Here is a 15963-nt window from a genome sequence, read left to right as displayed (position 1 = left end):
CTGCACAGAGGGGGCAGTGGCTGTTTACTCCTGCATGCCAGGATCTGCTGAGAAATGAGCTGCTCTTCACCACATTATCCCACTTGCAGGTCGGCCACCTCCCAGAGGGTCAAAAGCATCCTCTGGAGAGCAGCCAAAACCCATGGCACCACTGGAGAGAGTTTACCAGGAAATAGCCATCTTAAAGAAACTGGACCATGTCAACATTGTTAAGCTGATAGAGGTGAGCTGCTCCTCCACCCTACACAGAAACAAGTCTGGTTCTTTTCTTCCTTCTTCAACTGTTCCTACTTCAGCCAAAATTGGTTTAAAATAGTTATTCAGAAATTTAGGCTGGCGATACCAAGCAAGATCACCCCAATCACATATGTCAGACTGACATACCTACCTTGGCCTTTGGGCTGGTGCCCAGGAGAAGGCAGCTAGCTATGCTCATGGAAGTACCAGCAAGCTTTGACTAGTGAAACTTGGGTGTAGCCCAGCCTGGGATGGTGCACAAGTGCAAGGCTTTGGTGTCATTTTTGTTAGTGGCTGAGGTCAAGTTAGGACAAATAGTGCCTTTACTGGGAGGCTGTTTCTCCAAATGCAGGCAGAAGCCCAGATTTTTCTGGAGACAGGAAAATGTGTCCTTCAAAGCCCTTCTTTCTGCAGGAGTATCTCAACACCAGCCTAAGGCATTCTCAGTGCTTTGCAGCTCAGCACAGGGTAACAGGGAGCAGGAAAATGTTGCTTTTTATTCTCCCTGCAGTTTTTCTTTACCCCTTTCCCCTTACCTCTCTGTTATCCATTACAGGTCCTTGATGATCCTGCAGAGGACAACTTGTACATGGGTATGTGATGTATGCTGCCAGAACCCTCTGGGCTTAGACATAGTGATGCAAGTAGCAGGGCATGGGGTCAGTACTGAGAGAAAACTTGCACCAACTTCAGCAGACTTATCCTTTCTGAAAAGTTAAATGCCTCTAAAGGCAACTGGGATGGAAGGGCCCCTTGCAGTAGAGTAAGGCAGCCTTCTGTCTTTGTACAGCTGTGCACATCCCTCTGACATGGGGACACAAAGAAAGATGTGGCAGAGGCTCTGCCCTCCCCTATGTATATGTCAGTTCCAGTCCTAGAGCCAGGAGAAAAGGGAAGGGTGCAGGATGGTTTCTCATCCTCCTGGTATGAGGTTGGTCTCTCCAGACTCTGCCTGTGGGCAGTGGATAGTGGTGGTGACTCTGGAAAGCAGTCTCACCCCTGCAGAGACACTGAATATCCCACTGAGCCTCAGGTCCTCCTGCAATAGTAGCACTGAGTTGCCCTGCAATGACCCAGAGGAGGGGAATGGCTGACCCTTTTCTGTCTCTGCTTCCCTGTAATGTTTCCTCATGAGACAGACTCAAAGGTTGCTTCTCATGAAATAGTTATGGGATGCTTTTGAAGCTGCCTGTGAAAGGGGGCTCTGCCTGGCAAATGAAGCTATTTGCCTTTGAAAGGCCACTTCTCCCTTCCGGCTGAAGCCCCGGTGGCACTCTGGGAGCATCTCAAAGCAGCAGCCAAGGCTGATGCATGTGTGATGGGGAGGGCAACTGAGGCCCTTGCTTAAAGGCCTGAACTCCTAGGGATAAGAGAAGGGGAGAAATGAGGTAGCAAGCTTTGTTGAAAGAAAATAAATGCATGAGGAATTCAAAACAGCTGCAGAAAAGAAGAAAACAACAGAAAAAAACCCCAACCTCAAACCCTAACCTGTTGTGGAGCAAGATTTCAGAACTGGCAGCAATAGCAGCTGGACAAGTGGGAAATCTCTTGGTCCCACTGGGGCTCCTGGGGATGTTGCAGGGGTCCCTGGGCAGGGGGCAGTGGTTGTGTCTCTCTTGTCCAAGCCCTGTCACTTCTTTGCTCCCATTTGCTCTGCCTGGGATCCCATGAGTGGTTCAGTCAAAGCAATGCGAAGGCAATGCCTCTGCAGCTCTGTCAGCAGCAAGGAGAAGTTGCAGGTGCTCACCACTGCTCAGGACTGAGCCTTCTGCGAGTGGGCTTCCTCCATCCTCCTGCTGACCCAGCCAGTGAGAACTGCACCTTCCTCCTTCCAAAAATGCCCCCCACTACAGAGCTAAGCTAGAGAAAGTGGAGTTTGCTCTTTGCTAGTTACTGCTGGCATGAAGTACTGCTGTGAGCACTCTGCTGCATGCTCTTTGGGAAGAAAGCAGGGGATGGAGGGTGCCAATAGGAACCGGGCAACCTGCAATGCCAGAGGATGGTTGAATATTGAAATGCTGCCACAAGCTGCAGCTTCTTCAGCCTGGAGAGCAAGATGAGCCAATGCAGGCTGCCTTGTTGTGTTTGGACCTTCAGCTGGTCCAGCACTGCAGGTGTAAGCAGGGCTGCCCAGTGCTCTGGGGAAGACAATCTGACTGGATTGCTTGGGAGATGCAAAGAAATCCCTTAATAATTCCTGAGGAAAGAGCTCTCCTACTAGATAAACCAGATCCTTCTCCTGTTTGCAGGAGATGGGATCAGAAAACCACATTGTCACTGACCCCCTCATCAGACAGAAAAACTGATGTGCTCTACAAACCTCAGCTCACACCAACAAATCCTCTCCAGTTGCTCCTGCCAGGGAGTGTTTGCTTCTGACAGCCATGTAGCTGGGCTGCTGACTGACACAGCAGAAACAGAGCAACATGTTCTTACAGCAGCTCATTCAGCATCAGCAATTTAGCAGCAATATCACACCAAACAGCCTCCCTGGAGGTACTGAAGGAGCCAGGACTCACATAAGCACTGGGAGCAGCAGAGATGTGGCTGATAAATTAGCACCCACTGCCTCCCTGCGTGGAGCTGGCAGGGGTGGGAGATACTTGTCTTTGTTGGAGGGATGAACATTGACATGGGTAAGGGAAGAGAAGTGAATTGGAGAGAAATTGATTTTGCAGGTATGGGAATGGATGTGTTTTTGTAGGTGCTGAAAAAACAAATAAGCCCAGTCTCCTCGTCTGATTCATTCATGGTTTGATTTCCTTTTCTTGCAGTGTTTGATCTCCTGAGGAAAGGGTAAGTAGCCCTCCTGGGATTCCTTCTGTCGAGAGTTTTGGTGTTCATCATTAGCTTCCTAGGTGAAATGGAGGCTTAGTATGTGCAGTGGCAAACTGTTCTCTACAGGCCAGCACAGAGGAGGCAAAATCCAGCTGTTTTGCTCTGTTACAGCATGGAATGATGTGGTGAATAATGATGGGCTGGAGGGCATCTCCTTGTGTCAGGCTTTGATCTGGAAAACAAATTGGAAGCCAATTCCCCATCAGGTGCCTGGAAGAAAAGGTTTTAACAGCGATACTGTGCTGGGTAACAGCCACATCGTGGCTTCCTCTGGCACAAGGCGTCTAAGGTTGCGTCAACACTTACTTGCCACCCGTTGCCTTACTTTGCCCCTACCACTGAGGTGGTGTGGGAGCCTGTTTTGTTTTTCCATTGCAGAAGTGATAAGATGGTGGGAGTCTCCTCACTGCTTTTTGCTACTCCTGCACTGGTTCTGCAGCTCTGCAAAGTCACAGAGAGCTCAGGAGTGCTGTGCCAGGATGGGGGAGATTCCCAAAAGGCTTAATTTTCCCTCTGCTCCCATAAGCAAGCCTCTTGCAGGCTGCCAGCTCCAGCAGATTGCTGATGAGAGGCTCCCCAGTCTCCCTGGTGACAAGGCTGATGTCTGTCCTGTAGGAGAGGGGGCCAAGGGGAAGCTCCTGTAATCAGCTGTGGCCAAGGAACGTGCAGTGTGGGCTGTCTGCCTCTAGCAGAAGGCAATTAGACTCCATTAGTGGCTCTGCCAGTCCTGCCACTCACATTATTTCTCCCTGCTTTCAGCAGCAGGAAAATGTGCGGAAAGAGGGAGGGAAGGCAGTGGCAGGAAAATGCAAATGGGAGATGGTCATCAATCAAATGGAGACAGGGGAGATGAGAGCAATGCTGCAGGGAGGATTTGCTGCTGGGTGCTAAGGGGAAGAGCCACAGAGCCTGGTTCTCTCCCTGGATCAGAGATGGGCTCTTCACCAGGGTTTGGTTACAAGGACAGTGTCTCAGAAACACTCACTTAAATCCAGCTCAAGTCAGTGGGCATATGTCCAAATGCAAGGTCAAGCTGCTGAGCACAAGTAGGATTAACCCCCATTGCAGTTAAATCCTTAGCTCCTGCCATTCTTCCTCTGGGGGACAGAAGATGCTGACTAGCTCTTACAGCCTCTTTGCCTTCAGGCACAGGCGGAGGAGGGGCTTTTAGAGGATACTGTGCATCTCTCAGCAGTGGAAAGAATACAAAGGAAGCATACAAAGGAAGGGAGAGGAGAAGCTGACCAGGTAACCTTGGCTGTTCAGGGCTGAATGGCTGATCCCTGAACAGCTAAATAGGTTTTCAAAGCAGTTTAGCACAGTGCACTAGAAACATTCCCACTTAACCTTTGAGCCAGGAGTTTCTGTCTGGATACTGCCTTGGTTTAGGCCAGCTGCATGCTGGTGTTTCTTCAGGACTGAGCCCCAGCAGATGTGACATCCAGTACACAGCTATGGGCTCTCCTTCCCCACTGCTGCCTGGTACCTCCCGGTGGTGCTGGTGCTCACAGCCATGAGTAGCTTTGGCAAGAAACCTAAGGCCAGATCCAGTTTTGTTCTTTCGCTCTACTTTTCCCACTAGCACCCTGAGTGAATAGTGTTTGCACTATTTTGTGCAGGCAGCAGCAGTTAATCCTGATGTTGACAAGGGCTCTGTGGCTCACACTGGCTTCGGGGATTGTGAAAAGCCACCCACCACCTCTAGCTGAGCTCACTAACCTTGGTGTCACCATGTCCAGAAGGGATGGCTGTGCCTCCATCCCATGTCACAGCACCCAGAATCTGTTGGGACTGTGGCCCTCAGTGGTGGGGATGTGGTGATGGAGAATGTGAAACTCCTCCAGTAAGGAGTGTTATTGCCATTCTGTAAAGTACTTAGTCGCTTTCCCTCTTGCTAACAGGCCTGTCATGGAGGTACCAAGTGACAACCCCTTCAATGAGGAGCAGGCTCGGCTCTACTTCCGAGATATCGTCTTGGGCATCGAGTACTGTGAGTACCACCAGCACTGACAGCAGCTTTGCATAGCCTCCTGCTCAGCTGGGGAGAAGCCTTTCCACTCAGTTGAGCAAGAGAGGTCCCCTCTAATTGCATGTGATGGGGTTTGCAGTTGGTGGTGGCCCTCCTGAGCTCAGATTTACCCAGGCAGTATCACAGATGTTGGGAGCTGGCTTTCCTTGGAAAGGACATTAGGAAAATAGTTGCTTCCTTTTTTCTTCTGTTTATCTCCTTCTGGAGAGTGTCTTTGAAGGTAATAGCAGAGCCAGAACATGGGTGAGTGACAGTGACATGGACAGTGACAGGCCAGTGACATGGACTGAGCTGGTTAGATACAGCTCGAACAAAGTAAATAAGGCCCAACTTGGATCCCCTGCTGCTCACTCATCTTAGGGCCCTGCCTATATCCTCACCTGAGCTACTTGCACTGGAGCAGTTCGTGCACAGGGTGCTGCCAGGACCCATGTAGCATGGTCTCATGTGCGAGAGATACCAATGAGCTGGCTGGTCTGCAGTTACTGCTTCTGTACCAGCTGGGAGCATTGTGAAACTGCTGGTGAACTGCATTTGTGTCTGTGCCTGTTTCTGATGTCCTCCTTGTAGACAGCCCTTCTGTAGTTTGTGATCTCATTGACTGCTTCTTTTGCCCACTGATGCACTAAAGAATTGACCACAGTTAGATGGCTGAATATGAGGAGGAAGAGACAATACAGATTTTGCAGAAGCAATTCATGCCTTACAGATCTATTAGTTTTCCAGAGGAGAAAACAAACATGTAGATAAGATGATCCTGTTACTTAATTGTGTTTCGACTGCCAAATAGCTTTTGATTAGATCCATTAACAGTAGCTTATAAAGAAGCTCATAAGTCTCTTTGGATGAATGGCCTTTTGTGGATTAATGACTAAACAGTCAGGAAAGTAGGGATACAGCTTTCACAGTGAAAAAAAGTCACTCGTGCAGTTAAACAGGAATCCATATTGTGGCCTGGTGGTTCAATATATTCCTGAATGACCAGTAAAAGGGTAGAGTACAACAACAGAGGTTGGTGATGACATCTAATTATTCAGAATGGTCATTGTTAGAGGTGACCGTGAAGTCTGGCAGGAAGATGCCGTGATAGCAAGTGATGGAATGATAAAAATGCATTTTTATCAGTTGCTGACTGCAGGGTAATGCATGAGGGGGAGAAACACCACTAAAGATACGTCCCTCGTGATGGGCTCTAAATTAGGTATTCTCACTCAGGCTTCGTTCTGGATGGTTCTCTTGAGAATGCCAGCCCATTACTTAGTGCCATTCCGCAAAGCTAACCAGGTTTGGGAAATTATTGGGTATGAAATAGAGAAAAAAACAAAAATATGTTATTATACAGTGATTTGGATCTGTAAGACTCTTAGGTACAGGCAAGGAGTACCTTGCATATTTTGTGCAAGTCAGCTCAGCCTGTCTTTCAGCTCGAACTGAAAAAGGCCCGAGAAGGGTGATCAGGATGGTGCTGGAACATCTCATGTAGAAAGACTAAAGCTCTCAAGATTTTAAAATTATTATGGGAAAGTGTAATATGACAAAGGCTGATAAAATCCTAACTGTCGGGCAGGTGATGAACAGGGGATGAATCTTCCCTGTATCTAAAACCACAAGAACTGAGAGGCAGCAAACAAAATAAAGAGGTAGCCAGTTTAAACCAGAAGGAATTACCCTTTCCAGCTGTTTCAACCTTAGGAAATAAGAACCTGCTCCTTTAATAAACCAGAGGGGATTATTTTTAATGTGCTTTCAAAAAGCTGGCATGTAGCAGCATCAAACTCCAAAGTAACATTTCATGCTGCTGTAGAGCTTTGAGCCACTTCTGCCTCATTTCATGGGTTTCCAGTGGCCCCTGCGAGCTTTTGCTCCTCCGAGCCAGAGCAAGCCCCTCACTTCTTTAAGGCTTTTGAAGACTCACCTGGTTTCAGACACCTGCAAAGAAAAGTCTCTGAACATTATAGCAATATATATATTATTGCTGAGGCAGAGGATGGTGGTTTCCAGTGCCTGGGTCCATCTCCACACTGCAATACAAACACCACGTCTGGTTTTGTCTAAAACAAGTGGGTGGAAATAAAATCAGTGTTTGCAAGCCTGGGACAGTCCAGAAGCTTCCAGGTGCTGCCAGAATCAGTCAGGAAGTTGGTGGGAATGTGTATATGAATGGGAAGCTCAAGACTTTTTTCCAGTAGACTTGGAAGGGTGAAGACTGCAGCTTTTTATATTCTCATTAGCATTCATATTACAGCAGAACCTGCTTGCCTCAGGTGGGAGAGCCAAGCTCTGCTGTGCCGGATGCTGCTGGCATTACAGTTCCTGCTCAGAGGAGACTTGGAGTTTTGAAGATAGTATTAAATAGAAGTAAAGTGTGGGTAGTCTTAGGCAGACGGAGTGAAAGTGGGTAATAAATTACAGGATGCCCAAGCGTTCCCAGCAACAGGAACAATAGGATGCTTTATTTTGGGCTATTGAGTAACCATTTATTTTATTAGCAAATGGAAGTTAAAAATGATGTTCTGGCTAAATGCATGGCAATTACGATGTGATTAAGAGGAAAAGCACACCAGTTTGTGCACACTGAAGGAGAAGTGTTGCCAGGCAATGCAAAGATTGCAAGGTAATTTTGATGCAAGCATACATAATTGTTATGTAATTTGGGAGGCTCAATAACCATGCAGCTGCTTGAAGCTTGCAGTCATCACAGCAGCAAACGCATCATTGCTGCTTGGGCTTTATTGAATTACAGGTTGCAAGCTCCTGTCGAAGCCTGCAAAGTATTAATCCAGGGCTGTGCATTGCCCTGAGTGCAGATGGGCTGTGATGAGTGGGAAGGGGCTGCATGGTGGGAGACATGGGCTCACCTAAATTACTAGTGGTGGCACATGGTCCCTGGGCACCGTGTGTCCATGGGGACTAGACTCCACTGGTTATTGGTGAGGCTTTCCTGGGGTGGAGGCCTGTGAGAGGGCTGGCTCTGGGCAGAAGTGTTTGGAGGAAGGCAGTGGTCATGGGAGCAGAAATATCCCATGGTGGCTGGGAAGACTGGCTTGGGCATGGTGGGAGTCAGGGACAGAGCTCCCCCATCCAGGCAATGGCACAGTCCCAGCCTCATTCATTAAGCAACGAAGAAGCAGGCGGGTTCAGTGTGAGAGCCAGGGAGATCCACCCATGGTAGAGAATCCCCTCCTCTGGCCCCCAAACTGCTGAGAAATACTTAGAGCTGAAGTGCCATGATTTAACTGGTTCACATGTTCTGTTTCTTGTATTCCTATCTTAGACCTGGGCTCTGTTGTGTGGACTATGTCAGGAGTTACTTAAGCACATGCAAGCTTTAACTCCTATCCTGGTGAAATGGGCCCTACAAAACAAAGTGCTTTTGCTCCTGCTTGTAAGCACACACACACCCCCCCCTGCCATTACTGACAGCATTGCACACACCCCCTCGTGTGCTAGGAAGACAGGCTGTTGTCTGTGTGTTGTAAGTGCTACTGGAGTGGTAATTTCAGAATATACTTAAGTTCTTTGGATGGCAAAGTCTTGCTGGATTATTTGTATCATTAACTAGAGCATGTGCTTAAGCATCTCTGTGAATTGGCGATATGTGCAATTACCTCCCTTTCCACTTGGAACTTCCCTCTAGTAGTGCTTATCTGGGGTTATTTAAGCTTCAGTCTCCCTCGAAGTAAGGCAAACACTGCTTTCCCAATGATACTCAGCAGAAATAGGTGTGCTGGCTAGTGAATAGCCACTGAGGGAGTTAGCAGCTGTGGCAGGAGTCAACCCTGAAAGCTGGAAGGTGAATTCAGGGCTGAGTCTGATCCTACAGGTTTCAGTGTCTTGGGAACAATCACGCCATCTCTGTGCCACCCCTGGGTTATAGACCTCTGTTACGTCTTCATGGGTGGCTTTTCAAGGCTGTTCTAGTCTGTGCCAAGTGGCCTTCCACCCCTTTGACCATTCGTTAGAGAAAGCTTGCAGGAGCTGACATATCCACCCCACAACAAAGCCTACAGGTTTGCTGGACAAAGATATTCTGCTGGTCTGCTTCAAGTATCCTGGACTAACTCATGGTGACTTATATTTAATAACTGGACAGTAAATGGGTTTGACTGAAGGAGAACTTGGTGTCATGCCAGTTTGCTTTGGCAGATGAACAGTGGAAACCAGTACCAGGTGAAGCATGTAATGGGAGGGTTTTCTTCCAGTGTCAGGCTGCTGTCTGCTGGACAGAAATGTTTTCTTGTTGTGAGCAAATGTTTGGTTCAATACAAGGAGTAGATACTTTAAACTCTTCTCCAGTGGCAGATGTATGTGGGAGCCACAGGAGAGGTTGTGAGCGAGAATTGTATTCAAAAGACTTGAGGGATATGCCAGGCAGGTAGCCATCCCAGTTTGATTTTAGGACTGGGACACAAGTAGCTTCTTTCAGTAAGAGCCTAAGGAAGGAATAAGAGCAAGCAAAGGGGAGGTGTGTCTGGCCATGACACTAGCCAGGAACAGGTACTTAGCGCATACAAGCTTGACCCAGGGGAAAACCCTGCTCACTTGCACAGTGGAGATGAGGCATAGCGACTGCCCCTGATGCTGTTCAGCTGCCAGCACCGTGTTGTATTCAGCTCACAAGAGGCTCTAACAGTCAGTGTCAGTGCGACTGAAAGGAAGGAAAAACATTATTTCCTGTATTCTCTGCAGAAAGTGCACAGTTTCCCTCCTGTGACTGTGTCTAAGGAAACTAGGGGTGGCAATTCTGGTCCCCTCTGCAAAGGAATGCTTGTTTCATCTGAGCTATTGGGTTGAAGGGAGAGTCATGACACACAGGTAAAGCCATTGGGAAGTTACTTTTCCAGCAGCAGCTCTCTGCAGGGCACCTGTACGAATCTTTGTGATGCTCTGGAGCCCTAAGTGCCTAATATGCAATCAGATCTGGCTTTTCCGAGATGAGACTTAATCTACTTGACCATCAGGATGTGAGTATAATTTCCATTGTTTTAAAAGGGAATTTAAGCTAATAAATCAATAGCTGAGTCAACACAGGCTTGTCTCTTCTGAAAATATCTACTGCAACCTAAGCCCAGTGTGAGTGCACTGAAGCATCAGTGGCATAAATGGGTTTGGTCTGGTTTGGCTGTTGGCAGAGGCAAGTTCCTCAGACCTCATGTCACAGAGTCTGTGATGGAGCTGCTACATGCTCTGCTGTGATTCCCAGCAAGCTACTTGATTAGTCTGTGCCTCTGTTCCCATGTGGGAAATAGGGAACTGCTCCTTCTGTGCTCCTGCCTCTTGCCTGCACAAGTTAGAGCTCCTCAGAACGGAGCATGTAGAGGTGAGGACTCTCGACTGCAGCTATAGCTGGAAGGTGCTGGGTGCTCTAAATGACAGCACCAGGAGAAGAGGGGCTGGCTTGTGTTTTATCATGTGCAGACAAGCTCTGTTTAGATGATTAAAACAACCAAAAACCCTTTCACATAGCTGCAAGTGTTGCTGATACTGGTCGATGAGGGCTTTGTGTAAGAGTGAGAGTAATGAGCTGGTGGAGCAGATCAGAGAGATGTGCTAGAGCTTCTTAAGAAAGATCAGGCCGTTTGATTTGTGATGTTGTTTGATGCAGTTTGTGCTCAGGGTTAGAAGCAGCCCATGGCACAGAGTGGCTGGTCTGGCAGTGCCTGCTGCACATACCCTGCTTCCAGCTTTCCCAGTGATCCCTCAAACAACATTGGCATGTGTGTAACCATGGCAGGAAGCTTGTCCCCTGTGACTGGTGATATGTGATGTATTAGTATAGGCTGGAGGACAGGTGTAGAAGCCTTTAGCAAGGCTCTACCTCATCTTCCCCTTTGCTATTGCTTCCTACTGGCTGTGCCCTATCCCTGTTGCATTTGCCGAGAGTACGATGGTCAGCAGGTGCTGAAGATGGAGCACAAATGGAAACTGAACTCTTCCAAAGTGCTGGGCAGTGCTGGGTGTGGGGATCCCCCTTTTCAAGTGGCAAAGCTTTGATGGATGGAAGAAGAGAGTGGCAGAACAGTGAAGAGAGCTGGGATCCTCACCCCAGCTACACAAAGCTCCTGCAATGAGCTGAACCTGAGAGGGATGGTGTTCTCCTTGCGCAGCCCACTACAGCCACATCCTCTGTCTCTTAGTGGAACACTGCAGGCAAGTACAGAGGCTTGCTTCAGAGAGCAGAATTCTGTCTTAAGCTCTGGATGGTTGTGCAGCAGTTTTCTTGGGAGGGTGTTAAATCATTTCTTTGCTACAGGGGTGATGTGAGAGTAATACTAAGCAGGCTCTGCAGTAGCACCGTATGGATTGCTTTTGCCCTTGAATGGGTATGGGATTCTGTTTCTAATCAACTATAATTCAGCTTCAGACTCAGTAAATAATAGCATGTGTCAGTGCATTGCAAAGTTTTATATGGATAATTTTTAAATGAGCTTTTAGCAAGTTGGTATTAGCCTGTTGGAGGCCTAAGGTTTCCAGAAGCGAATGCAGTGAAAAGCACCTCTTCTAAAAGGACTGAGGGACAATCTCTGTTTCTAGCACTTCTGCCTCTTCTCCTTCTTGGTCTTCTCTGGTTGTTAGTCTAGGCAGACAGTTCCCAGATGTTCGCTTCTGAATAAAAAGGAAAGCCTATTTGGTCTCTGAATGGCTTGTGGGATCTAGAAATGAGAAGCATTTGTGAAGTGAGTTGCACATTGCAGGAAAAGCCAAGGGACTGAACAGCAAGAAATGATGTGTTCAGTGGAGCTGTGCTAACAAGCAGTGATGGAGCAGAGAGGCAGAGCAACAGGAGACACGCAGAGAGGCCAGGCAGGGCTGTGTGCTCCACTCACAGGTAGGAGCCATTGCTTTCTTTTAATACCATTCCCAAATCACCCACTGGCTTTTCAGAGATAATGCTCAGCATGTGCCAAAGCAGTGTCCTCAGTGGGCATGTTTTGTAGCCTGCAAATACCAACTAGCTGTGCTCGTTCCCTGGATAGTCAGCCCCCAGAGTGTCTGGAGGCTTGGAGGCATCTGGATGGCAGAGTGCCACCAGGCAGCTGTGGCAGCCACTTGACATTAAAGACACACTGTCTTGTTGTCCAGGGACCAAGCATGAGAAACCATGTTTGTGGTGCTGATGAAGCAATAGGAGAAGTGGGTACAGACTGCCTGAAACTGTTGAAAAGATGTGAGTAATCCAGGTGTGCTGCTGAAGAGGCTTTCAGAGTCCATACTGGGACAAGGGCTGCCTTAAGGACCAGCTTTTCCTGGAGGTCTGGGTGCTTTTCTTTCTGCCCCTCTTGGGAAGGTATGAAAGCAGGAGCAGTGGGCAGCCCCAGCATGGCACACCCCACATCCTCATTGCTCTGAGGAACTCTGGATTACTTTGGTTTGTACTTAAAACCCCAGGCTATTGTCTTCATGCTGCTCATACCAACTGACTTAAAATACATTGTAATGGAGAAACAAAGTCCTGAAAAGCCAGATTTTCAGAGACCTTTTATTTTGGGCAGTTATTTCATATGCTGTCGATATTTCATACGCTCTCAAATTTGAACACCCAAGCATGGGTTCATCCCACCTGCTACAGGCAGTAGGTGCAGCATACCTCCAATTGTAACACAATGTCTGTAACTGAGAGGAAGAGATAGTCCTTTCCCAACTGCTGCTCACAGCCCGAGTGCTCTGAATCCTCTGACGTTGTATCTCTTCACCACATAGCATTAGCCTTCAAGCCAGCTTTTCTTAGGTGTTTGCACTCCACACCTGAATTCAGGAGACAGTCTAACCTTTTAGGTGTGATTTCCCTTGTTTCTGAGCCCCACTGGGTGAAACATCACCCTGAGATGCGCCTGGTCAGGCTTTCTAACACAGGCTGTGATGACAGTGTCCTGCGTGGGCTCTCACCTGTCCTGCCTGATTCATTCATGGGGTGGCTCTGAGGTTAGCAAACAAGTCTTTCTAATGTGCTTTGGGATCTTGGCCTAGATGATGCTCTAGAAATCCATGGAATTGTTATTCAGATGCAAATGGCCCTGAACTACTGTCACCTTTCCACTGAGGTGAAGGATGGATCTAATAAACCCGAATTTAAGAGTGCTGCAGAATCAGACTTTCTCCTAAGGGCTCTGTGATATCTTAACTGTTTCATTTTCATTATGAAATGGTATTGATCTGTTCTTCGAATTGGGCCTGTCAGCACAGAAAGCACAGAGCGTCTTGGAGCCCAGGGAGGTTGTTCCTGTGAGCTGCTGGCCTCTGCTTTAGGAGCAGGATCCTTTCCAGGATTTTTGACTTGGGGGTGGGGGGGGATGCAGACAAGTACATTTGCATGGGAATGAGTGCTTTTCAGCTGTTGATGTTTCCCTTGTGCGTAGTAGGTGGGGCCTGGAAGGGGGGCATGGATTGGATGGTCCTTCCCGAGGAGGTCATGGGTTAGTTTACAAGAATAATCCCCAGACCCTGATGGAGCAAGTTTAGCTGTTACAGGGTTATTTTGGTTATGCTTCTTTAAAGCACATTTGGGGTTTTTATTCAGGTGTTGAAAGTGCTTTTCTTTCTGTGACTGACACAGCCCTGCTCCTGTTTACTCGCAGCAGCATCACAGTGTGTCCTTAATCCCAAGGACAGGAAGAGTGTTTTGTTTCTGGTTTGCAGTGACATTGAATAGCAATCCTAACGAAGGTCCCTTGCCTACCTGCTGCTCTTACACCTGCAGAGGGAAGAAACTTGCTCCCAGGTGGTTCAGGCTGTTGACATTAAAGGGTTCATTTGTGCTGGTGATTGTGTTTGACTGTAGCCGTCCTGCTCTCCTTGGGTGGCTCTGTGGGTCCTGTCCCTTCTGTACAGTCATCAGCGGTCTGGAGGGTATCATTAGGCTTTTATTTCTGAGATGCTTAGCTCTCCCTCTGGAGTTCTGCAGGGATAACACCATCTTGCCCTCTGCATGTTGTGCTGGAAATCAGATCACACTGGTTTAACAAGTACCTTTCCTGCAAGACAGCTCTGTCCCCAGCTCCTTCCACAGCAGTGGTGCTGGTGTCACTGCAGGCACATCCCACCGCTCTGCCTGGCAGCCTTTGGCCGGCCCTGCTGAATTAATTGCTTCCTGCCCTTCTCCCTGCAATGTGTTACCTGCAGGAGATCGGCACTTGCAGCAGGAGTTGGTGAGTTGGGAAGTTTTTCTGAGCTTAGGTGTGTTTCTGTCCTCTGGATGAGCAGTCCTGCTGCCTTTCTGCAGCTCTTAAACAAGCCAGGTTTTTCTGGTGCTTGGGAATGATTTTGGGGGCATCTTTTACTCTTCTTTCTGCAGCCCTGTATTGTACTGAGCTGTACCAGTGGCAAGGCACAGCGCAGGAGAGGATAAGACTGTGTGTTTTGAAGCCTGAAGCCTGTTTTGGATAGCCGTGCAGGGGAGGACGCCCACAGCAGCTGACACACTGGGACTGTAAGAACTGTGTTGTTTCAGAGCAGAAAAGAGATTTCAGGTTGCCTTCATCAGGTTAGCAGCTCCACTCCGAATCATCTCTTGGCAGACATGAGCTCTTGCTCTTATAATTGTTGCAGCTGTGATGGAGCCTTGTTCACTTACACCAGCTGGTGCTTGGTGCACAATTCCTGTCCCCCATCCTTCTCCCTTCATGGCTGTGTAAAAGGCAGCTGGATTAGGAGGCGGAGGATTTGGAGATAGCAGAAGTCTTTGGAGCCAGCTGGCACAAGACTTCCATTACTGTCACACAAACAGCAGCATGGTGCCTGGTTGGACACTGCTGCTCCTGACCTAGCCAGCCACTTCCCTCTGCACCCATCTCTTTCCCATCCTGGTGTATGATTTAAACTGTGTGCTGGGTTTGCGGAAGCACCTGGCTGACATTGCACTGCAGAGCCCTGGGATGTGTCAGGCTCACTCCTGAGAGCACAACCTGTGCTCTTCTGCCCTTCAGGCACTGTGCAGTAGTGGTCAGACTGTCCCTGACACTCACATCAAGCACATGGATGTTCTGGACTGGGAAGCACAAATGTTCAATGACCCTAGTGTTTGATGGCTTTGATTTTTGTGTGAAGGATGTATTTCTTATTTGTTCAACATTTGATGTTGCTTCTGTGCCTAACAGCCAGCAGTGCCCAGATCTGCTGGGTACCAGGCTGAGCTGGGCACTGAACAAACACAGAGCAGCTGGCAAACTGCCTGCATTTTCCCTCTGCTTTTATTAGATTGCACAAAGGCAGAGAATGGGTTCTACAAAATAAATAGTTATTTGATATGGGAATTGGTTTATGGGTTTGGTTTGGATTTTTACTTTCCTGTATGGAAGAAATAATAAGAAGCCTAGAGTATGTGCTTGCCTAATGTAACTCCCTCAGTTTCCACACTTAGCTCCAGGGATGTACTTATGTATTTGTGCCCTGTATTTATTGTTTGTTTTAGAGGCACTGGGAATCTTATCCCTGTGGTATCAGGCAGACACCTGCCTGAAAGGCAGCTCATCATCTCCAGAAGGAAAACTTTGCTCCCCCTCACTTGTTTTTTCCTCTCCCTATATTGTCATAACGAAATGTCAGCTTGCCACCAGCTTCACTGTGGAGCAGATGTCTCCTCATAATGACTGTTGTTGCAGGGTTTGCCATGTTTACCCTCACTGCCTAGCCAGGCTGTTACGGCATTAACTGGCTCACATCTCAACGTGGCCACGCAGTTAGTTGCTGCACATCTGGAAGAGGATGTGAGCACCAGTGCTCTCCAGCGGGTTTTAGTCTGCTCGGTCTCCGCATCAGCTCTTTAATGTGCCAAGGAGAGCATCCCCCAACAGTGCTTCAAACTAACAAGAGGTCCTTCCAGAAAAACATACCTCCGAGTGGGACTTCCCCTCCCCAGACAT

At 48.1% G+C, this 15963-nt stretch overlaps 1 protein-coding gene across 1 annotated transcript in view; it reads left to right on the top strand.

Moving 5' to 3' along the window:
• CAMKK1 (calcium/calmodulin dependent protein kinase kinase 1) overlaps window positions 1-15963 on the top strand; it is a 92193-nt gene that overhangs the window by 58538 nt on the left and 17692 nt on the right. Inside the window, exons 6-9 of the mRNA XM_065694848.1 lie at window positions 90-223; window positions 794-830; window positions 3012-3033; window positions 4977-5065. Of these exons, the coding sequence (XP_065550920.1) occupies window positions 90-223; window positions 794-830; window positions 3012-3033; window positions 4977-5065 (282 nt within the window). The remainder of the gene's footprint in view (window positions 1-89; window positions 224-793; window positions 831-3011; window positions 3034-4976; window positions 5066-15963) is intronic.

Source organism: Lathamus discolor, chromosome 14, assembly GCF_037157495.1.
Source record: "Lathamus discolor isolate bLatDis1 chromosome 14, bLatDis1.hap1, whole genome shotgun sequence".
Classification (NCBI taxonomy): Eukaryota; Metazoa; Chordata; class Aves; order Psittaciformes; family Psittacidae; genus Lathamus; species Lathamus discolor.
This window is presented reverse-complemented; position numbering and strand designations above follow the sequence as displayed.